At 42.9% G+C, this 24,454-nt stretch overlaps 1 protein-coding gene across 2 annotated transcripts; it reads left to right on the top strand.

Moving 5' to 3' along the window:
* Positions 1–1,319: 1,319 nt before the first annotated feature.
* Positions 1,320–24,454, top strand: mfsd8 (major facilitator superfamily domain containing 8). 2 transcript variants are annotated; one of them, XM_007910688.2, is made up of 13 exons: positions 1,320–1,448; positions 7,930–8,021; positions 10,212–10,255; positions 11,345–11,585; positions 11,692–11,853; positions 12,251–12,364; positions 14,813–14,957; positions 17,380–17,429; positions 17,547–17,655; positions 18,668–18,802; positions 19,289–19,392; positions 22,009–22,262; positions 23,200–24,454. In XM_007910688.2, the coding sequence occupies exons 1-13, from the start codon at positions 1,390–1,392 to the stop codon at positions 23,404–23,406; spliced, it is 1,716 nt and encodes a 571-aa protein (XP_007908879.1). In that variant the 5' UTR covers positions 1,320–1,389; the 3' UTR covers positions 23,407–24,454. The 2 variants fall into 2 exon arrangements, with proteins under 2 accessions (XP_007908879.1, XP_007908880.1); XM_007910689.2 differs by lacking the exon at positions 11,692–11,853.

The following is a 24,454-nucleotide window of genomic DNA, read 5'->3' as shown; positions in this document are numbered from 1 at the left end:
CGCATGTGTCAGACACCCGGCTGACCAAAAAAAAGTAGCTCTTAGTAGGATTTTACTACTTTAGGTACCAGGGGATGTAATCCTGATGCTCTTTCGGATTCCCGGGTTTCGGGTTCTTAATGCCCCTTAATGCAGGAGAGTGACTTGGTGTCTGAAAATCCATCTTACACAGCCCAGGGAACAAGTGTTTCACATCATTGGTGTTGTTCAGAACACTGACACACACTGGGGGGGGAGGGGCTGTGCACACTGACACACACTGGGGGGGGAGGGGCTGTGCACACTGACACACACTGGGGGGGAGGGGCTGTGCACACTGACACACACTGGGGGGAGGGGCTGTGCACACTGACACACACTGGGGGGAGGGGCTGTGCACACTGACACACACTGCGGGGGAGGGGCTGTGCACAGTGACACACACTGGGGGGGAGGGGCTGTGCACACTGACACACACTGGGGGGGAGGGGCTGTGCACACTGACACACACTGGGGGGGAGGGGCTGTGCACACTGACACACACTGGGGGGGAGGGGCTGTGCACACTGACACACACTGGGGGGGAGGGGCTGTGCACACTGACACACACTGGGGGGGGAGGGGCTGTGCACACTGACACACACTGGGGGGGAGGGGCTGTGCACACTGACACACACTGGGGGGAGGGGCTGTGCACACTGACACACACTGGGGGGGAGGGGCTGTGCACACTGACACACACTGGGGGGAGGGGCTGTGCACACTGACACACACTGGGGGGAGGGGCTGTGCACACTGACACACACTGGGGGGGAGGGGCTGTGCACACTGACACACACTGGGGGGGAGGGGCTGTGCACACTGACACACACTGGGGGGGAGGGGCTGTGCACACTGACACACACTGGGGGGGAGGGCTGTGCACACTGACACACACTGGGGGGGAGGGGCTGTGCACACTGACACACACTGGGGGGAGGGGCTGTGCACACTGACACACACTGGGGGGAGGGGCTGTGCACACTGACACACACTGGGGGGGAGGGGCTGTGCACACTGACACACACTGGGGGGGAGGGGCTGTGCACACTGACACACACTGGGGGGAGGGGCTGTGCACACTGACACACACTGGGGGGAGGGGCTGTGCACACTGACACACACTGGGGGGGGAGGGGCTGTGCACACTGACACACACTGGGGGGGAGGGGCTGTGCACACTGACACACACTGGGGGGGGAGGGGCTGTGCACACTGACACACACTGGGGGGGAACCATCCACTCGGGTTCGGGCTCTCCGCGGACTGTTTGCGTGACACCAGCAGCGGCTGTTGTGTGTGCGGCTGATGGTGGTCCCCGGGCAGTCAGTGTGACCGGCGGCTGCTGACTCTAATTAAAGCGCCGGCGCAATGGCGGAGCCCGAGGCTGATGAGAGGAGCTGCCTCATCCCCGCGGCCCGGCAGCCCAGGTCAGTGCCCAACCCCGGCCACACCCGTGTGTGACATACACCCAGTGTGTGTGACATACACCCAGTGTGTGTGACATACACCCAGTGTGTGTGACATACACCCAGTGTGTGTGACATACACCCAGTGTGTGTGACATACACCCAGTGTGTGTGACATATACCCTGTGTGTGTGACATATACCCTGTGTGTGTGACATATACCCTGTGTGTGTGATATACACCCAGTGTGTGTGACATATACCCTGTGTGTGTGATATACACCCAGTGTGTGTGATATACACCCAGTGTGTGTGACATATACCCTGTGTGTGTGATATACACCCAGTGTGTGTGATATACACCCAGTGTGTGTGATATACACCCAGTGTGGTGTGTGTGACATACACCCAGTGTGTGTGACATACACCCAGTGTGTGTGACATACACCCAGTGTGTGTGACATACACCCAGTGTGTGTGACATACACCCAGTGTGTGTGACATACACCCTGTGTGTGTGACATATACCCTGTGTGTGTGACATATACCCTGTGTGTGTGATATACACCCAGTGTGTGTGACATATACCCTGTGTGTGTGATATACACCCAGTGTGTGTGATATACACCCAGTGTGTGTGACATATACCCTGTGTGTGTGATATACACCCAGTGTGTGTGATATACACCAGTGTGTGTGATATACACCCAGTGTGTGTGACATATACCCTGTGTGTGTGACATATACCCTGTGTGTGTGACATATACCCTGTGTGTGTGATATACACCCAGTGTGTGTGATATACACCCAGTGTGTGTGATATACACCCAGTGTGTGTGACATATACCCTGTGTGTGTGACATACACCCTGTGTGTGTGACATACACCCAGTGTGTGTGACATACACCCTGTGTGTGTGATATACACCCAGTGTGTGTGATATACACCCAGTGTGTGTGATATACACCCAGTGTGTGTGACATATACCCTGTGTGTGTGACATATACCCTGTGTGTGTGACATATACCCTGTGTGTGTGATATATACCCAGTGTGTGTGATATATACCCTGTGTGTGTGACATATACCCTGTGTGTGTGACATATACCCTGTGTGTGTGATATATACCCAGTGTGTGTGATATATACCCAGTGTGTGTGATATATACCCTGTGTGTGTGATATATACCCTGTGTGTGTGACATATACCCTGTGTGTGTGACATATACCCTGTGTGTGTGATATATACCCAGTGTGTGTGACATACACCCAGTGTGTGTGACATATACCCAGTGTGTGTGACATATACCCTGTGTGTGTGTGATATATACCCTGTGTGTGTGACATATACCCTGTGTGTGACATTTTTGCTGTGTGTGTGACATATGCACTGTGCATGTGACATATATGCTGTGCGTGTGAGATGTACACTGCGTGTGATGTGTACACTCTGTGTATTACATTTACATTGTGCTAGTGATATATTCCCTGTGTGTGTGACATATACCCTGTGGGTTTTATATACACACTGTTCGTGTAACATACACTGTGTATGACATGAACGCTGTTCGTGTGACATATATCCTGTGCGTGTGACATATTCCCTGTGTGTGTGACATATACTCTGTGCATGTGAGATATGCCTTGTACTTTTGACATACCTTGTGAGTGTGACACTGTGTGACATATACCCTGTGTGTGACATACACCCTGTGCATGTGACATTCTTCCTGTTCGTGTAACATACACCCTGTGTGTGTGACATACACCCTGTGTGTGTGACATACACCCTGTGTGTGTGACATACACCCTGTGTGTGTGACATACTCTCTCTGCGTGTGAGATATCCCCTATGCATGTGACATATACCCTGTGTGTGACATATACCCTGTGTGTGACATATACCCTGTGTGTGACATATACCCTGTGCATGTGACATATACCCTGTGCATGTGACATATACCCTGTGCATGTGACATATATGCTGTGCGTGTGACATATAAACTGTGTGTGGCATATACACTGTGTGTGTGACATATATCTTGTGTGTGTGCCATATGTATACTGTGCGAGGGACATGTACACGGTGCATTGACATGTACACTCTTTGTGTGACATATATATACCATGCGAGAGACATGTACACTGTGCATTGACATGTACACTCTGTGTGTGACATATACCCTATGCGTGTGACATATACCCTGTGCGTGTGATGCATGGCCTGTGCGGGTGACACATTCCCTGTGTGTGTGATGCATGGCCTGTGCGAGTGACATATGTCCTGTGCATGTGACGCATGCTCTGTGCGTGTGACGCATGCTGTGTACGCCTGCGTGTGACATATACACACCGTACGAGTGACGTGTACACCCCATACGGGTGACAAGTACACACCATGTGAGTGACATGGACGTACAGGACGTGGAGTCCTGTAGCTCAGTGGTTAGAGCACTCGCTTTGCAAGTGAGAGTCCTGAGTTCAATTCCAGGCAGAGGGCGAAACCCTGGGCAAGTTTCCTTACACTGAGCCTAATAATAATCCCTCCCAAACCAAAAACAATAATAAAATTGGTCATTTTCAATCTACGACTGTTTGTGGGACATTGCTGTGCGCAATTGGCTGCTGCATTTGCCCACAAATATACAGTCAATTCACTTTACAGTATATTCTGTGAAGCGCTTTGGGATGTCTAGAAGACGCGAAAAGCGCTATATCAAATGCAAGGATTATTATTATTATTATTACTATGTACACCCTGTACGGGTGACGTGTACACACCGTGCGAGTGACGTGTGTACCCCTTACAGGTGACATGTACACATCGTGCATTTCTGCAAATGGCTTTTCTTCTCGCTTCCACCCTGTCACCTGCGTGGTACCCCAAGGATCCATCCTTGGCCCCCTTCTCTTTCCCATCTATATGCTCCATCTGGGTGATGTCATGCACAGACACGGGATTAACTTCCACAGATGACACTCAACTCTACTTTTCCACCTCCAGCTGTAACCCCCAACCCCTGTTCTGTCAGCTTGTCTGTTGGACATCAAGAGCTGGATGAGTGCAAATTTCCTGCAGTTAAACGTCAACAAGACGGAACCCATACTCTGGATCCCACCGATGCCTTCGGTCACACGGTTTTGACCTCCTCAACCACCCGACCTATCCGTAAAACTCTCCGAACCCGTGCGCAACTTTGGCGTCAGGTTTGATCCCCAGTTATCCTTCCTGCCCCACATCTGGTCCCTGTCCAGCACCGCTTTCTTCCACCTCCGCCACATTGCCCATCTCCAACAATACCTCATCACAAAAGCTGCCAAAGCCCTTGTCCATGCCTTTGTCACCTCTCGGCTGGACTACTCTAACGCCCTCCTCGCCGGTCTCCTCTCCTGCACTATTCACAAAATCCAACTCATTCAAAACTCCTCTGCCCGCATTCTCACCTGCACAAAACTTCGCCGATGTTGGGGCAGTCTGTAGCCTGTTGAGTGGAGGGATCGGACAGTTTGATATGCGTTTAGCAGGTCACAGAGGTAGGAAGGAGCAAGGCCATGGACAGCTTTAAGGGTGAGGACAAGGATTTTGAACTGTATCCTCTGGGGTGGTGGGGGTGATAGGGTCACGGAGCCTCATGCACAAGAGGACACAAGTTGCAGAGTTCTGGATGATCTGCAACTTGTGGAGGGAAGAGTTGGGAAGGCAGATAAGCAGGGAGTAGTCGAGCTTAGATGTAACAAATGCATGGATAAGGGTTTCGACGGTCTGAGGGGTGAGGTAGTGGCGGAGCTGGACAATTTTGCGGAGGTGGGGAAAGGCATAGCAGATCATGATTCAAATGTGGGGTAGAAAGGATAGTTGAGGGTCAAACATGACGCCAAGGTTCCAGACTGGCTCAGTGAGGTGGAGCGTGCATCCCTGGATGGTGATGCTGCCAGTGCCTTCACATGCCCTGCCATCTCCATACCTCTCCAACCCGCTTACTCCCCACTCCACCACCATTGCTACGCAGTTGTATGCTGAAGAGAAGTATGAATGTACACTTGAAGGACTAGAGACACGGAAGTTAATTATTGGAGGTTTATGAGCCAGTTTGTAAATGTATATGGAGCGACTTGCTTCATTAGTTGTGAAGCCATGTGACAGCAGGTTGTCACACTGCGGGGAGAAGCAGTCAAAATTGGCCTTGTCCTCACCCGTACTCTGCCAACACTGGACAGCAGTCAGGAGAGAAAAGCACTGGTGATTTGTATTTCTTTAATCCAGGCCGCTGAGGTCATTAGTACAGCCCCAAGATCAGTTAACTCAGCACAGACTGAGAACATGGAAGCTTCTGTTCTGTGAGACTTCATGCTACGTTAGTCCTCTCCACTGGACCATCAGGGGAAGGGGAGCTCACTTTCCATTTTTATACAGTGGACGTTCCTCGTTTTGATATCACTGGCATTGATAGATAGTTTTTCCTCTTGTTTGGTGGTCTAATGGCTTCTGGTCAACTCCTTTTCCCAATAAATTATAAGATGCTATTTCAAATGCAAGGATTATTATTATTTTATTATAAATTAGATGTAATTCACCACCCATGTAACAGTATCACAGTAACCACGCAGACCTACCACTGAAAAGTTCAAACATTTTCTTTGGATCCTACATTTTAACAAACGACAATATTTAGAGTTGCACTGTGCTTGGTTGCGAAGTCCACTTTAAGTTTACTTTGTTGTTTAGAAAAAGAGATTCAGATCCATGTCACGTGCCCAGTCAGACAATCGACATCCCATAATAATGTGCTCTGCTTGAATTGAAAGTGTTACCCAGCACAGCCAATGTGCACTGTACCACAGTCAATGCAGTGTTTTTTTGTTTTTAGACAATTTTTTTTCTTAAACTGTAATAGAATTTTGTTTATTTTGCACATTCTGTGTGTGACTGCATTTTTCTTTCAACATGCTTATGAATGACAACAATGGCTTTCTAAACAAGCCCGATCAACTAAGCCAGTTAAAGATCTGTCCAGATTACATGACACAAATGTTGGACAAAAAGGCTTGAACATTGAGCTAAAGTTGTCATTCACGTTTGCACATCCAGCAAATTCAGGATGTCTGTGCTTCATAGAAAATGGCAGCAAAAAGCTAAACTATTAATTGAACCCTCTACCCTATTGATATCTCTTCCAGCTAATCATAACATCAGTAATGACATTGCTCTATACATTGAATCAATAAGGATTGCTGTTACACGAGAAGCTGTCAGAAATTGTGAGACGAGAAACAATCTTGAACGGGCATTATAGAGGTCAGAAATCTGACAGCAGTGTGGATCATCAGCTAGCAGCAGTGTGGTGTCGATCGGAATGCCTTTTGATCAAAAATCACAAACCACTTAAAACAATAATACCAGTTTACAGAAATCCTCATGTGTTGTATATCCATTTGGCTCAGTACCTGTGCTGTATACAGTAAAACTCACATAAATCGTATCAATCAGGACCGTAACATTTAACATGACTTACGTGAAGTCTGAGTTGCAGGCTGTAGGGTGTTATAACCGAGACGCATGAATAATTCCAATGTAGACATGAAAGGGTCACAATCAATTCCAAATTATTGATCACATGCCAAATAATAGAAGAACTATGGTTAATATCTAATATTTACTATATAAAGCAGCAACCACGTCAGACAAATCAAGCATTGATTGGTGGTGAACCTTTTTCTGGGAGAGTTTGACAGTCCTTCCAGCTAACATTTAAAAAGACCCTCGCTGTCTACCTCGTGTCCACAGTTCAACCAGCCCTCAACGGGTTTCCAGATTGGGTTCTTTCCAGAGGACAGTCCATGTCTTGCAGTTCTGGTGTGGACATTTCAATCAACCATAAGTGCTCAGGCATTCTCATGGACCGTTCAGTCACAACCTCATGTGGGGCAAACCCAGTAGGTTTAGAGGTGGAAGCTCTTATACACAGAAGAATCACAGGTATGAGGCTATCCCAGAGTTTGCCATTTTCAAGCACAAATTTCTTATTTGGATACCCGTCCAGGGTTCTTTATCCACTGGCGTGTATGTTTCAACCTTGCGTGTTTTTGCATGTACATCAATCCTTAAGGTGGGGAAGCAGATGGATAAACAGTAGTTCCTTAGTAAGAGTTTTTCTGTAAAGTGACTATGCGCACAACAATTTGCCACAACCATGAAGTGAACGATCAATTTTTTTTTATCTGATGAAACTCACTTCTCTTTTAAATGATGCCAGGGGATCGTTAACATTTATGTGAAAAAGCAGCCTGGACACCAGTTTCAGATCTCATCTGAAGGACGGCATCTCTGGCAATGCAGTTGTCGCCCAGCACTACATTGTGGTGTCGGTCTAGACTTTGAACTTGTGTGTGTTGTGTGCAAATGAATGGGCTGATTTATCTGACTTGATTCCCATCCCAAGTAGAATGAGGCAAGATGAAGTATACAGAGATGAGTGATGATTTTAAAGACAGGTTTATTTTGCAGTGAACAGGTGTTGGTTGAAACGGTGAAGGATCATCACAGCCGTTGGAGGTCAATCCGGGTCATGTACATCACGATGTTCCTCAGTAGTATAGGTGGGTATTGCAGTCAGGGGAAAACACTCCCATTTAAAGTGATATTCCCTCCTTTTGGCGACTTGTTTGACCTTCAACTATCCTTTCTACCCCACATCTGTGCCATGACCTGCTCTACCTTCCCCCACCTCCGCAACGTCACCCGGCTCCGACACTGTCTCACACCGCAGGCCACTGAAACCCTCATACACGCTTTCATTTCATTGAGGCTCGACTATGCAAACTCCCTGCTTGTCGGCCTCCCCAACTCCTCCCTCCACAGGCTGCAGATCACCCAGAACATTGCAGCCCGTGTCCTCTCCCGCACTAGGCTCCACGACCCTATCACCCCCATCCTTGCCCGAATCCAATCGCTTCCCGTCGCAATGAGGATACAGTTCAAGATCCTGGTCCTCACTTTCAAAGTCCTCCATGTCTTGCTCCTCCCTACCTCTGCGACCTCCTAACCCCCTACCATCCTGCTCGCTCTTTGCACTCAGCGGACTCCGGCCTGCTTCACATCGCCCACCTTCCAAGCCCCACCATTGGCGGGTGGGCCTTCTGCCACTCTGCCCCCACCCTCTGGAACTCCATCCCACAGTTCCTCCACCTTGCCCCTTCCCTTGCTTCCTTCAAGAACCATCTCAAGACCCTCGTCTTCGATCATCCTGCATCCCCCCTGCCCTCCAAACCCGACCTCCAGCTCGGATCCGAAACTCTGACTGTCCAGCACTTTGGGACGTCCTCCCGATGTGAAAGGCATCTTGTTGTTGTTGTTGTTGTAATAAAGCTCAGTTGTACAGAAACTAGCCCACAAGTGATTGTGCTGAAACACTATCGTTGGAATGTTTTGAGATCTCGAATTGCATTTAAATCCTGCAAAGTGTATTCAATAAAAATGTTCACGTTTGATCCCACTTCAGCTCTGCAGTGTTAGGATTTGTGAAGAGGAAGTTGCTTTTCTCTAAACCATGTGGGTGACACTTTTCATTCAATATTTGTAGATGTTTCTTTGCTCTTCTTTCCCTGTCACATTTTTGTTTACTTATTTTGCCTTATTCCCCCCACCACTACGTACACACACACACACACACTTCTCAATACAATATTTCTGGTCTGAAAGGATGAGCAGATAATATTCCTCAAGTATTCCCGAGTACCAATGCTTGTGGTGATTCCGATTTGGCTTTAAGAGAAACAAAGTTCACATCTATTAATTTATTTTCCCATCTCTGTGGAGACGGAACATCTGAGTTTGAGAACTCGTTCTGTAAGGAATTGTGGATAAGAGAGAGCTCGAGTCCTTAAACCGTGCTTAACTTCACCATATTGTGACATTCTAAAAGTACTGTTTATTTTCACATGTGATAAACATGCAGTTTTGTTTTTGCCTCTTTCCTCCCTCCCTTCCTCTCCTGAAAGTGCTGAGTTGCTGTGCTGAATTGTTTCACATGTGCCAGCTTCCCTTTGGAACCGTTTTCATGTTTGAGTTTAGACAGTCAGTGTTGGCATCTGAATTGCACCTTGGACTGTATCCTCTCACCTGACACCCACACCCACTCTTCTGTGCTCAGGAGCAAGGAATCTTGGCTCATTCATTTGTCTCATCTTAACCCTAGGAGGACAAATATAGCACTTTTAACCTCTGCTTTATCTGAGATCGGCCAACTCAATACATACCAAGAATCTATTAATCTGTATCCTGAAGGGAGGCATGTTGAAGCTCTATATGGAGGTGCTTTAATACACTCTGCACTGCAAAGGAGATAGGTACTTGTGGAAGTTGTGTGTCATCCTGCAGGGGAAGGGGGGAAAATGAAAAGGCAAGTTATCAGTGGGCCAATCTTGTGCCTCTGTCACTATGTGCTTCAAGAGGAGCATGTGTGGAAACTAGGTTATAGGATGCTCACCCATCCACAAGGCATGAAGGCAAACTAGTCCAGAAAGCGGAAAGAGAAGGAAATATATGTATATATATATATCTACATATATCTTACTTTTAGAAACAACTGCAGTAAATGGTCTTTGCCACATGAAGTACAGGGAACAGAAGGGTCTGGGAGGGAGTAAGGAATGGGTGGAGACTCGTGTGGAGTATAAACACAGGTACAGACCTGATGGGCCGAATAGCTTGTCTCCATGCTGTACAGTCTGTGTAAATATTTGTATACCCTGTTTGACACATGTGGTAAATAGTTTCTTTCTCTGCAGGTTTCTCGATTGTAATTTCCTCAATATGGCCATTTCTTCTAAAGGTTTGTGATTTTCATTTTTTTTTCTCTCAGGATTCTAATTAGTGTCCGAAACTTCAATCACTATGGCCCGACCGTCTGGGACTCTCTCCTTGAATACCTTTGCTTTGCCCTCTCTCCTGTCTTTAAAAGTATCATTAAAACCTTTCTCTGTGACTGTGCCAAATAGTCACCTCCCTTCTCCTCCCTCCTATATGAATGCTAATATAATGCATATGTTATATGAATGCAAGTTGTACAATTGTTTGTGTGACTCTTTATTTACACTAGTTACTTTTTGAATTGTATGATGCTTGTCACTGGTGACGAACTTCTGAGAAAAATGTTCATTGATCTCTGAGCACCAACAATGAGTGTTGTGAGGCTTCAAAAACCTAGCAGTCTAATTGCTATTATAATGATAAAAAACTAATAAAGTCTTGCATTTAATAAAGTACCTTTTCAAATTGTCATTGGGACATCACACAGCACTTCACAGGATTTACAGTCAAGTGTAATCTATAGGCAAAGGCATCAACCAATCTGCACGCAATAAATGTCCCACAAACAACTGACATGAATTTCCAATTTTATTCTGGGGATTGTTGGCCCAGGAGACCAGGAGAAACTCCCTTCTCTTTTTGATTAATGTTATGGGATCTTGCATGACATCCATTTGAACAGGCAGACCTCTGTTTAATGTCTCATCTCAACACTCCCTCCCTCTTTCAAGACTAATCTCAAAACAAACCTCTTTGACCATGCTATCAGTCATCTTTCCCACCCTTTAAGCTCCCAGCCCATTGTATTGTATTTTGAAGGTGAGGACCTTGAAATTGAATTTAAATCAAAACCAATGTTTAGTTTTAATTTGGAAACAATTTTCTCCAATTCTTGATACTGCGAAATTTCTAGTTGAATTGGAGAAAATGGACTTAAACCTAAGAACATGAGGAATTTAGGAAATATACCTTTGAATGACAAATAACTTGGGTAAAGATGACCAGCTGCTGTTTTGCAGTAACAGTGAAAGGTTAAAATTTGATACAGTAGCACATGTTTTGAGCTTCCTACAGAAAATCCTGTAATCTGACACATGTTCCTTTTGTACAGGTAGATACAACTGCAGATTCCAGCTTTCTGGGATGGGTTATTGCTGCGTACAGCCTGGGGCAAATGGTTGCTTCACCATTGTTTGGTCTATGGTCCAATTACAGACAAAGAAGAGAACCGCTTATTATCTCAATTTTGATCAACGTAATGGCAAACTTGCTGTATGCCTATGTAAGCGCTATTCCATCTCACAAAAAGTACTTCATGCTGATGGCTCGAGCGTTTGTTGGATTTGGAGCAGGTAAGACCGCAGCGTCTTGGGACGTCCTCCTGATGTGAACTGCTCTATACAAATGTCATTTTGTTGTTGTTTAACCAAATGCTATAACAGAATTGCCTTTGTGCAGAATGGAGGAGATTCAAGAGTAGAAGAGTCCCAGCCCCCAGTGACTGGTCTGCCCTTCCAGGTCCTGCCGGTGAGCCAGGCTGGGCTGTGCTGTCATCAGCAGTGCCTTGGAGTACTGAGGACCCGCTTAGCTCAGGAACCGAACTGGAGACCACCACAGAGGGTTGGCTCAATTCTGACATTGCATTGCCAACCATGTCACCTTGGAGCCAGTTTAGCTCCAAGGAGACCTCTCTTTAAGAATAAAAGTGAAATTTAATGAATCTAATGTGAATGTTAAAAATATTGATGTGCATGGAACGAAAGAGCTACAAAATGAGTCAGTTTTTATCTTGGCCCTCCCTGAGTATTTCAGTTTCATTTGTATCATAAACAATATTTTACTGCTTAAAAATACAATAAAATTCATATTTTTAAAGCACGTTTTATGTCTGGAAGAGGTCTAAAAGTGCTTGACACTGCTGGCTGGGCACCTGAGCTGGGATCCGAGGGGTGGTGGTGGGGGGGATAAAAACGTTCTGTAAAGTGCTGCTTCCCATTTTCTTTGTGTTTTGTTTCAGGAAATGTGGCTGTGGTCCGATCATATGTTTCAGGTGCGACCTCACTTCAGGAAAGGACCAGTGCGATGGCAAATATGAGCGCCTGCCAGGCGTTGGGTTTTATACTAGGACCAGGTAAGGATGTCAAACATGTATTTGATCATTACAGCAGTTAGCAAACACTTTCTTGTAAAGTTCATAAGTCAAGAGTATTCGTCCTCCTCCAGTTAAAATATACAGTCAATTCACTTAATCAAATAAACATTTTAAATGGAACTGAGTGCACAATATAGAGAAACTCAGTTATAACATGGCATCACAAGGTATCAGTCCAGAATCTCAGGCTAAGTGTTAAACAAAACTCAAGTAAAAGTATGTCTTCCAAGTTGTTGAGCACTCATGATAAACCTATTGTCACAACTACACTTTGTAGTTTATCTTATTATTGGCTGCCATATTTCTCCCACAAAATATACAGTCAATTCACTTTACAGTATATTCTGTGAAGCGTTTTGAGATGTCTCAAAGACGTGATAAGGGACTATATCAAATGCAAGGATTATTATTATTATCCTGATTAAAGTTCTTGTTTACAAACTAACATTACCAGCTTCACTCCCCTTCTCACCCGTACTCTGGCCCCTTTTCTGATTATATCGCGTGTCTCCCCTCCTTGCTGATCCCCTCCGTAGCAGCTTGTTCCTCTTGGGAATGCACAGTACCTGAGAATATGCAACCACCTTCTCCCATTCAGTGACATCCCGGGATTCCAGCATAGCATCCAAGGGATTCCTGAAATTTGAGAGTTTCTTTCTAAATGTGTAAAGTTCCCCATTCTCTCTGCCCCACTATCGGCAGGCAAGTTTTCAGCCATTCAGCCCTGCTTTCTGGAACTTCCTCGTGGAGTCCCTCCAACTCCCCTCCTCCCTTCCGACTTCCAAGATTACCTCTTTAATTGCATTTTTGGTCAACTTTCCCCTTCATCCCTCATCCTTCATCCCCTTCATCGCTTGGGTGATCAGCCAACAGCGTGAAGCACTTTGAGACGTCCTCTCAACGTGAAAGGTGCTATAGAAATGTAAATTGTAAAATTGCCTTGTTTATTAATAAATCTTAAGTATTTCAGAAAAGTACCACACGCAAATCTTCCACCTGGGTCCAGTAATACAGTGAAATCTGCATATGTGGAATGAACAAAGGACTAACCACTCTATCTCACTCTATTCAGTTCTATTCAAGAAAGTCCGCTTATGGATCACATTAGCTTCAAAGTGACCTCCTATTTGGAGTAGTATAAAGCTGTTACTCAACATTAATCTATAACTTCAGTCACCTCGCTGTTCACCACTCTGTGTTAAAGTGCTTTGAGATTTTCTTTCATACAAATTGCACTACATTAATGCAAGTTATTATATCCATTCAGTATGACACATGGCTTACTGGGAGAGACACTCAAGCTCATGATGTGCATGTTGAAAGAGAAAAAGAACTTGCATTTTTATATCCTGTCAAAACAGCTCAAAAGCATCATAGGTAATTAATATCACGTGTACTCTCTGCAGGCAAGCATGACAGTAACTTGTGTCAGCAAGGTGCCACAAACAGATATCTAATAATAATAATAATCCTTGCATTTGAAATAGCACCTTATCACGTCATTGAGACGTCTCAAAGCGTTTCATAGAATATACTGCAATATACTATATCAAATGCAAGGATTATTATTATTGTTATAAAGTGGATTGACTGTTTATCTAATTATTTTATATCCACAAATGGTCACTTCAAAAGTTAGGTATTGGGTATTCTTCTGTATAAGGTTTATTTGTAACCCTATACACCGTATTGTCTAACTGTAATAATTTAATCTAATATATAATAACTAGGAAGATTCTTAAATAGAAACTATGCCTCCTATATTTTTCTCTTTAATTGGGCATTTTCTCAATTGTTACCAAGGCTACAAAGATCAAGATGGGTGGCAAATATACTGCTATTAATATTTATAAAAAACTGTTGTTTCAGTTATGTTTAGTGAACCCTTGCAGCCTTACCCCCGTGCCTCACGTTTATTTTTACAGTAACGCAGTCTTCAACATTCAATCTTCACATAAAATATTTTTGGTTGAGGCTTAATAACAGAATACAGTTGCTGTACTATAAGTGTTAATGGACATAAGGATACTTAGTTGCTTATTTTATTTACTGGAGTCCTGTAGCTCAGTGATTAGAACAATTGCCTAGCAAATGAGAGACCTCCCGACAGGGCAAGTTTCCTTTACTCCACTCGCCTCTGTTTACCTAGCAGTAAGTAGGATCCCGGTTGTTAGTTGATTGGCCGATCGCTTTCCGGGGGAAATAATTCCTTCAATTTTTTTTTTAAAAATTGGTCACATCGATCCACAACTGTTTGTGGGACATTGCTGTGTACAACTGGCTGCCATGTTTCGCCCACAAAATATAGTCAATTCACTTTACAGTATACTCTGTGAAGTGCTTTGAGACGTCTCAAAGACGTGATAAGGTGCTATATCAAGGATTATTAAGGATTATTTTATGTTTTGTTTTTTACTGTTGTTTCAGCTCTTCAGACGGCGCTGACAGGCATTGGTCAGACGGGAGTGTCCTGGAAGGCGATTGACCTTGAGTTGAACATGTACACTGCCCCAGCTTTTCTCGGAGCTTTCCTAGGAATTGTAAACATTGTGCTTATCGTTGCATTATTCAGGTAAATATGGAAGGTTGGTCCATTCTACTGACGTTGCATGACAGTCACAGACGTAAACTTCGCTAATAAATATATCTTGCTGTCAGTTCCACATTAAATTTTATTAGCTATTTAAAATGCCAGGTTTGGGCTTCTCTAACCTGTTCTTTCAGGTATTTTCTTTCTTGTATTGAGCCTATCATTCCCACATACTCACTCACACCAGTGACACGCTGACAATTCTACTTTACAATCAGCCGGTAGGTGGGGAATTTATCCTTCCCTCTCTTAGACGATTTGGGAATTCCAACACTCCCAATAGTGATTCATACTGTGCTAACAAGCAACTCCAGTGCTTGTTCATGCATTAAATGGACATGACAACAACACCAACAACAAATTACACTTATATAGTGCCCTTCATGTCGGAAAGACGTCCCAGGGCACTGGACAGTCAGGGATTTTTAGACATTGTAGTGACACAGAAGAGGGGTGCTCCATTGTGCTGTACCACAAGGTGGGAGGATGTGGATATCCATCAAAATAAGATGATTTGCTCATCTCATCTGGAAGCTGTTGGCAAGTGGAGTAAGTTTCCCAGCCCAAACTCCCCTATTTCCTGGTTATTGGCTCACGAGCTGCAATGGCTTGGGATTGGGTGGTCTTGGCAACTGGATAGTTTGGTAGCACTAAAAAATAATAGAACATTTTAAGTACCCCCTACCACTCCAACAATATCGATTAGCTCAGATTTTGCAGGGGGAATAGTTAGTGGAATAGTGTTAGTACATTGTCTTTTTAGCTCTGGGACCTGCGTTTGAGGGAAGTGTGCGGGCAATGTGGACAGCTCCAGCCCATTGTCCATTGGATGCTTTCTGCTAGAAAATAATATCTCAGGATACAGTGTATAGTTTGGGGCACGACATGTCAAGCGACTGCCAACAACAACAACAACTTGGGTTTATATAGTGCCCTCTACGCCGGGCGGCGTCTCAAAGCGCTTCACAGTAACGGAACCCGGGGCCGAGCCAGAGGGAAGGGGGACGGAAGGTGACCAAAGGCGCGGTTGAAAAGAAAGGTCTTCAGCAGAGACCTGAAAATGGGAAGGGAGGGAGCGAGACGAAGAGAGTGAGGAAGGCAGTTCCAGAGCCTCGGGGCATAGTGGCTGAAGGCACAGCCACCGAGGGTGGAGCGGAGGACTCGGGGGACAAGAAGGATGCCAGACCCGGAGGAACAAAGGCAACGGGCACTGTTTTCAGGAGAGAGGAGGTCAGAGAGGTAGGGGGGTGCAGAGGAGGGGAGGGATTTGAAAATAAGAGTGAGGATCTTGAAGTCGATCCTCTGGAACAGACAGCGAGTGCAGTCTGGCAAGGACTGGGGTGATCGGGGAGCGGAGTTTTGTGCGGGTGAGAATGTGGGTGGCAGAGTTTTGAATGATTTAGATTTTAGTGGAGTGGAGGGGAGACCGGCGAGGAGGTCGTTGGAGTAGTCCAGCTGAGAGATGACAAAGGCATGGACCAGGGTTTCAGCGGCTTTTGGGGAGAGGTATTGGCGGAGACGGGCGATGCGTCGGAGGTGGAAGAAAGCGGTGCTGGTGAGGGACTCGATGTGGGGGAGGAAGGATAATTGGGGGTTGAACCTGACGCCCAGGATGGTGGAAGTTGAACTAGATGGACCGTGGTCTTCTTTCGCCTAGCAAATTTTTATGTTCTTATGCTTGGCAGGACGGCTGAGTAGCCATAACAAAGTAGAACAACTATGCTCGTGTGAGCTCTCGGGTGTTACATTGAAGGGTCCATTGACTTTTAAGACTAATTTCAGGCCCGATACGGAGGAATGGTTATAAGCCATGTGATCTTTGGTTGTTTGTGATGTAAATTTGAAATTCTTGCCAAGATCGCTGTGACTTCCAGGCATCCAGTAACTCTTAATGTAATTGTTAATCAGTTGGAATTGCTGCTATAGATTTTGCTGGTAATTCTAAAACAGCACTGATGTTTCATGACAGAACACAAATCTTGCGCTGTGTTCTATAGCTATAGAGTCACTGCTCCCTCTGGTCAAGAAAACTTTTCCAGGCTTTACGATGTAGCGGTTTAGTCTTTATTAGCACTTTGTGCTTTTAAATTTTAAAAAATTACATCCTGCTCTTTCAATATTGTTAAATGTATAAATCAAGTTATTTTTAATTAATTATTTTCTAACAGTAGTGGTAAACCTCTTCATGGCCAATTGCTTAGAAACAATTGCTTTTCCTTATTTTTTTTTGGTCAGCCGGGTGCCTGGCACATGCAGAAACCCATCATGGCTGGTGCTTGTGGATCAGGATCCCAGTCTAAGTGAAAAAGTCAAATATCTTCAAGGGAGGAGAAGAAAATTAGCAAGAGAAAATAAAATGTGTCTTTCATTTAAACATAAACATGATGATGCTTTTCCTTTGCAGAGAACATAATATTGACGATTTGGGGAGAAGCATAAATATTAGTACTGAAGGTAACTGTTTCAGTAGCCATCATTCAGATTTTCCTAACTTTCAAATTATTACAGTATTGTAATTATTAAAGTATGGATGTGATGTTGTGTATAGTAAATTGCTGTGATTTGGGGCAGAAAATCCTGAGCTGCTTGAAGAATGTCTGGGCGACATTGATGGGATTGCTGTAGTGATATCCAATATCCTATTTTTCATCATCCTTTTCGTGTTTGCTGTGTTTGAAACGTAAGTACTCTTATTACTTAAGTAAAGTCATTGTCTTTGCTTTGCTCAATTTAGCTCTATTGTGCCTGCATGACCCCTGCGTTTTTAATATTTATTATTTGTGTGAAGCTATTTTGCAATACTTAGGGACCAAGCAACAGGGTCGGACAAAAGCATTGCATTCCATAATAAAAATAAAAGTAAAGAAAAATGAAGTACCCTGCACAACTCAAACACAGGATTCAGGGTGATGTCTTGCAGGTCCCAACATCTTATTGTCCAGATGGACATCTGCCCGTCCAGTTGGACATTAAAGACCTCATGGCGCTATTAGAAAAGAGAAGGGAGTTTCTATCGGTATCCATTTATCCCCAGATTTTAAAAAATGGTTGTTCACTTCATGGCTGTTTGTGCGATATTTCTATATACAAATTTGATGCCAGATTCACGTACACATAATCACCACATTTACAGAAAACTGAGAAGTACTTTCAGATGATTCTATGTGATATGTTTCTGTAGGGATTATAAAAAAGATTCATATTGTGTGTAATCTTTAGTAAGGCCATACAGTATATATTTTCGTACAGTTAGCACAATCTACAAATTTTCACAGGAATTGTTAAGCTAAGTCACCAGGTTGTACTTACTATGTCAAATACATATTCCCTTAAATAATAATGAAAATGATTACAGGAAACCATGGGATCCTTTTCATGTATACAGTATGACATCTCTGCAAAGTCTGTATTTTCGTCCACAAAATACACAGTCAATCCACTTTACAATATATTCTGTGAAGCGCTTTGAATTGTCTCAACAATGTGATAAGGCACTGTATCAAATGCAAGGATTATTATTATATTAACTTGTCAACCTAACCTGCAAATCAGAAGTGATTTAGTATAAAATTAAATCCATGTTTTAAAAACAAACTTGTTTATCCTCAAATTACTTTAGTTATTGATATAGAAATAGATTGCGTTTGGATCAGCTGATAAGGAAAATAATTTTCTTTTTGAATCCTTTGCAGGATATCAGCTCCATTAACCATGGACATGTATGCCTGGACCGGGAAACAGGCAGTGCTGTACAATGGGATTCTCCTGGCTGGGATTGGTATAGAATCCATGGTTGTTTTCATGGCATCAAAAATTATATCAAAGAGGTATGATACATCATTAAAAGAGAATTTACTTTTTTTTTCTGTTTTTTAAAAAAAATTAGTATGATCTAATTTTCTCCCCATTGGCAAATGCCTCTCACCTGTTGCTCTGACCCCTCTTGCTAGGTTGGGATGTGGTTCCACAGGCACTGGTTGCCCATTGGCTGAGCTACTGTTTGTACGTGAGCCTTGGTAGCCCACTCAACTGTGGCACATTCGTAGTAAAGGGTGATGAACAGGGCAAAATGCAGGAACCCAGTCTGGTTTTACCTCCTTCACCCAGGGATGGCCTGGGCTGATTTAACCCCCACTTCCTCCCTTTGCTGACATCAGCAAATGCAACATGAACCGGGATTCAAATTAACCTGGTCTGTAAACTGCAGCTCTGTCCACCACATCATTGTTCTGTCTCAAATTTACATTTCTTTGTCCTGTGTTTGGATTGAACACACGTTTAGTACAATGCCCTTTGTCTTTCCTTTATAACAGGATTGGGGAACGATTGATGCTTCTTGGAGGATTTATGATTAATTTTCTTGCCTTTTTTATTTTGTTGCCATGGGGGAACCAATACCCCAAGATCCAGTGGGCAGGTAAAGTCTCTTCCTTTCAGACAATTAATTTGTAAACATATACAATGTACTCATTGCTGTCGAACTTCTTTTTATTAGAAATTTACTGAATGGTTTGGGGAGTTTTGGGTGGGATTAATGTGGCTCTCTCAGCTGCACAAAGTAGTAAAATGGTGAAATTGGTAAAAGTTTTCTCAGATGTCCAAAGAGGAAATTATTTCTGTATTATTTGAGGTAAATATCCTCATTGCCTTCAGAAGATTGCTTTGTGAGTCCGTTCAGCAGAGTGGTTACAAAAAGGTGGTGACCTACTTCTGAAAATGTCTAACTATCATAAAAGGAGCTTAACACAGCTATTTCCTTTGATTGGGGAATCGGTGGCAAAGGTCAAATAGTCAAAAGATTGTTAGCAGAAGAATTGGGATAGAAGTAACAAGGCATTTGTTCACTCAGAGGGTTTGCAATTCATTATCATCAGTGGCTAGTGAGGCTGAATCAATAGAATCATAATTTTGAATAATAAATAATAATCCTTGCATTTGATATAGCGCTTTTCACGTCTTCTAGACTTCCCAAAGTGCTTCACAGAATATACTGTAAAGTGAATTGACTATATATTTGTGGGCGAACGCGGCAGCCAATGGATTGAAAATGACCAATTTATTATTGTTTTGTTTTTTTGGAGGGATTATTATTAGGCGTGTGAAATAAGGAAACTTGCCCAAGGTTTCGCCCTGCCTGGAATTGAACTCAGGACTCTCACTTGCAAAGCGAGTACTCTAACCACTGACTAACACTACTCTAACAGGACTCCACAATAATAATTCAAAAGGCATCCTTGAAAAGTAAAATAATAAAGGACATGGGGGAAAGTAGGATTCATGAAAAGAACAACTTTAAAAAGCAGAAGTATCATTGGTGCAGACATGATTTGCTGATGCCTCTGGTGCTGGAAATTTGCATGCAATTAAAAACTCAGTAAGAATAACTTCATGGTTGATTTATTTTGATATCTTGCTAGCAGTAATTGTGACCATCGTTTCATTTTATGTGAAAGAACCAGTGTTGTCACGTTTATTTAAACATACTTTTTCACAAAATGAAAAGAATGCCTGGCAGTCACTGTTTCTGATGTCTGTTTATGGCGGTCTGTTTATGTAACTTGCAGAATCCTGAAACTGCCCATTCAATCCTAACTCACACACTTTATTGTAAATGGATAATACTTACTCAAAATGGTAAGCTACATGGTTTTAACAGGTTAAACTCCAGCAGATCTTTTACTGCAGAACAGGCAGAGAGGATCTCAATATAACATCTCATAAAAAGCAACTCCAGCAATGTAGCAACCCTTCAGTACTGCATATAAACAATAATTGGCCCAGAAGTATGGGTTCTACCAGTTGAGCCAAACTACACAATAATATCACAAACATCATTAAAATGAAAGAATAGACATCCTGGCCTCGCTTACTTGCAACCAACAATGGTGAGATCTAAAATAAAAATAATCAGCACTACAAGCTGGAAGTGACATCAGTGGTGACCTGACAATGCAGGAACACAGACCAATGAAGGGATTGATAGGACACAAGCCACCGAGGGGAGCAATATTATAATGTTGTTAGTTTATCATCCAGAACTAGAGTGTCAAGTTGAGATTTGACGTTTGATAGTTCTGTAGAAAGGGCAAAGTGAGCTTGCTAAGTATACATTCGCTATTTGCAGAACTGATTGTCAATACACTAACCTTTGGGGTAACGCACCCTGGATTTTGTGATTAGTTTAGTTCAATCTCCAGTTCTTTATTACTGCAGTTTTGAGCTTTGAGCAGCAACCTCTTTAGTGTTTGTTTCACAAATAGTTCTGAAAGTTTCAGCATTTTCTGTTTTATAGGCCACCCAGGTTGTAGCATGTTTGAGATTTTTAACTTGTCGCATATCCTTGACCTTAAAGTCCTTAAAGTCCTTTCCAAAGTTACCCTTTTTATTGCAAGGAAGCTTATTTTAAGACTAACCACAGACATTGCAAAATGTCCAATTCTAGCTTCCAATATATCAAAATGTTTAGGCTTAGAAGAAATAATAGAAAGATATAGAAGTAAAAATAAAGTAGTAAAAATAATAGAAAATTATGGATATGCCAGTAAATTATATAGTAAACACATTTTTGAACAGATGCTATGGTATTTTGAATGGACCATCTGCATTACATTCTATTGCTAACTTTAAGTGAGTTTGTCCTGGTTTCCTGACAAACATTCCCCCAAATAAAAGTGGTTATTCACCTCATGTTTGTTTGTGGGACATTGATGTCTGCAAATTGGATGTTGTGTTTGCCTAGAAAATACACACTCTATGTTAATACTCTATATTAAATCCTACTTTCAGACTTTTCAACAACAGAATATCAAATGCAATTATAATTATAATTTTATGCAATTCAGATTGCGCCTTTCACATTGGGAGGACGTGTTTGACAATGCTGGATGGACCACTTGCTTGGAGTCAAGAGAGGGTAGGGAGGGGAAAGGGAACTGAAAGCACAGTTATTATTAACTCACGGGCAACCTGTATAACATGCAGTAAATCTCCTAAATCACCTGCTTAACTGCTGTTGTTTTGTTGTCATTGACAGAGATGAAAAATAGTTCAGCTGAATTATTGTTGAGTGAATCATCCACCACGATGGAGAATGTGGCATTGAGGTCCACAGTCAACTCCCCATCCGAGTCAGTCGGCTGCCCCATCCAGCAGCTCTGGTGTCAGTATATTCCCGTCATCCATTTGGCTCAGTATATCCTCTCTGCAATCCTGGTTGGCATGGGGTACCCAGTCTGTCACGTTATGGCCTACACATTGTATTCAAAAATTCTAGGATCAAAGCCTCAGGTGAGACAGGATGGGCTATTTACATATCCAAATGTGCTGATATATTGCTATAAATGCAGTAAATAAAAGCATTGTTTTTACCAAACTGAATATCTAATGTGGAGATGAAACCGCTTACAACTAGTAACTATGTTAGTGCATTTTAACAGTTCTAAATTCAGCTTTTACCACAACTTTGTTTGTTCTTATTCTACTTTAAGCGATTATGTTCTGTGGTCACAGTTAGTCATTTGTACTGTCTCAGAATTGATATTTCACACCTGTATGAAAAATGATGCAGCCATCAAACCAGCATGGTAGAGTGATGCAATACGTGATGCACCAGGCTGCTGTGCCACAGAACACCAGAATATATGAGAGCCAACTCCATGTAGTGAGGTTCTGAACTCAGACAGGTTCTTGTCTTAGGTTGAGGGATGTGTTCAGACATTGACGTTTAGGCAAGTTACATATCGCCACTAAAGCATCAAATTCATCAGCAGAAACACTTGTGTCATCTCATGCAGCTATTTTCTATTTCCACCAGTGAGCCCAATAGCCATTTTTGGCATTAAATTGGCTGAATACTACCCATAAACGTTAAAGGAATGACATCCTGCCAAGTAGCAGTGCCAACAGTCCTTGTGTTGCATGGTTGCAGTCCAGACCCCAATAAGGATGTGACTCATTCCTTTTCCTGAAGAGGGGATTCATAATATGTGGGATAATCCATTCCATGTCTCTGTGACAACCATTCACAGACACTTTACCCTCAAGTTAAACACCCTAAATACAAGCTGTAGGAAAACAAATTGCCATAAGAAAACCCATGAATAGAAATCTTAAATTAAGATGAGAAAAAAGTTTGGAATCCTTTTTCAGGTCAATTCAATATCGTGTTTTGTTTTGTGGAAATGAATTAAATGTATGTTTCTGTTTTGTGACATTTTAACTTTAGGGTGTTTACATGGGCATTCTGACAGCTGCTGGGAGTGCAGCACGCACACTTGGACCAGTGTTTGTTAGTCAAGTTTATACCCATTATGGACCTCGATGGACATTTGGCATCATTTGTGGGCTAGTGTTTTTAGCCACTGTGCTACTTGGTGCGACATATAAAAAAATCGTCGGAATGTCAGCCAGATATGGGAGAAGTGAGGAATGATGGACTTTTAAGAGGAAAAACTAAACACACATACACTTTGAGAAACTGAACGTTTCATTTACACTGTATTATCTTACTATTTGTAATGCTATTTTATTTTGTATTTGCTCTAACCACTGAATTCTAATTTGCACCATCTGTTTGTATAACTTTTTTAATGCTGATTTATTTGAAAATGATCTAACCGTTGATATTTTGGTACGAGGGAAAGACAATGTCTGTAGTTAAGGTTTTTTATATGAATTTTATACTGATATAAAGTCACACCCAGTCTATTCAATTGGAATGTTCAGCCTCAGCTACACCATGCACTGTGAGAATAATTAAGTTAATAGCCATTTCATTCTAAAGGTATGCAGGCATTTTGTGACCTAAAATGCTGTGATTTTATTTTGAGAAATTGGCATCAGCTGATGGAATTGACGGTTTTGTTATTCTAAGTATTATAAGGTTTCATGTGCTGAAATATTTGCACTAAAGTTAAATGGTTGGCTTGCCAGAAGCTGAACTTCAGAAGTTTTGTCAATCAGAGAAAAAACATCCTTAGCTCCCAGACTCGATAACATTCCCTGGCCACACACAACAGAGAATCTGGTGAGCATGGGCAGCCCCATTCCAGAGACCTCTGCAGCATCAAATGCCCAGTTACTACCTACTACCTACAGGCAGTATTGGCCATGCTTGTATTTCTGTTCAATGGAAAGAACATCTTTATAATAACATATCAAGCTAAAATATTTTGAAAACACTTCACAGGTAATTGCTGCCAAGTGTAGTGACTAGTTTTGTAGGGAAACATGAGAGCATGGTCTACCAACAGCTATGTGGTGAATGACCAATTAATCGAGGTAGATGGTAAAGTAGAGAGATTATTTTTATCTCTCATCCAAAGGTCATTGTCTACCTCGGTACTGCATATTTCTAGTGCATTCCTGGGGGATGGAGGAAATGCAAATTAATGTACGTATACTTAAATCCATGAGGCTCTGCTCATCGAATAACTTTACCCTGGCTGCAGATAAAATATTGAATAAACATCTGGAACCAA

Source organism: Callorhinchus milii, unplaced genomic scaffold, assembly GCF_018977255.1.
Source record: "Callorhinchus milii isolate IMCB2004 unplaced genomic scaffold, IMCB_Cmil_1.0 Scaffold1, whole genome shotgun sequence".
Taxonomy (NCBI): Eukaryota; Metazoa; Chordata; class Chondrichthyes; order Chimaeriformes; family Callorhinchidae; genus Callorhinchus; species Callorhinchus milii.
This window is presented reverse-complemented; position numbering and strand designations above follow the sequence as displayed.

Bases quoted from the DNA above. Each gene is read 5' to 3' on its own strand.
- mfsd8 (XM_007910688.2), top strand. From the start codon at position 1,390: ATGGCGGAGCCCGAGGCTGATGAGAGGAGCTGCCTCATCCCCGCGGCC. The intron at 12,365-14,812 runs GTAAGGATGTCA...CTGTTGTTTCAG, and splicing joins GGGTTTTATACTAGGACCAG to CTCTTCAGACGGCGCTGACA. The intron at 14,958-17,379 runs GTAAATATGGAA...TTTCCTTTGCAG, and splicing joins CTTATCGTTGCATTATTCAG to AGAACATAATATTGACGATT.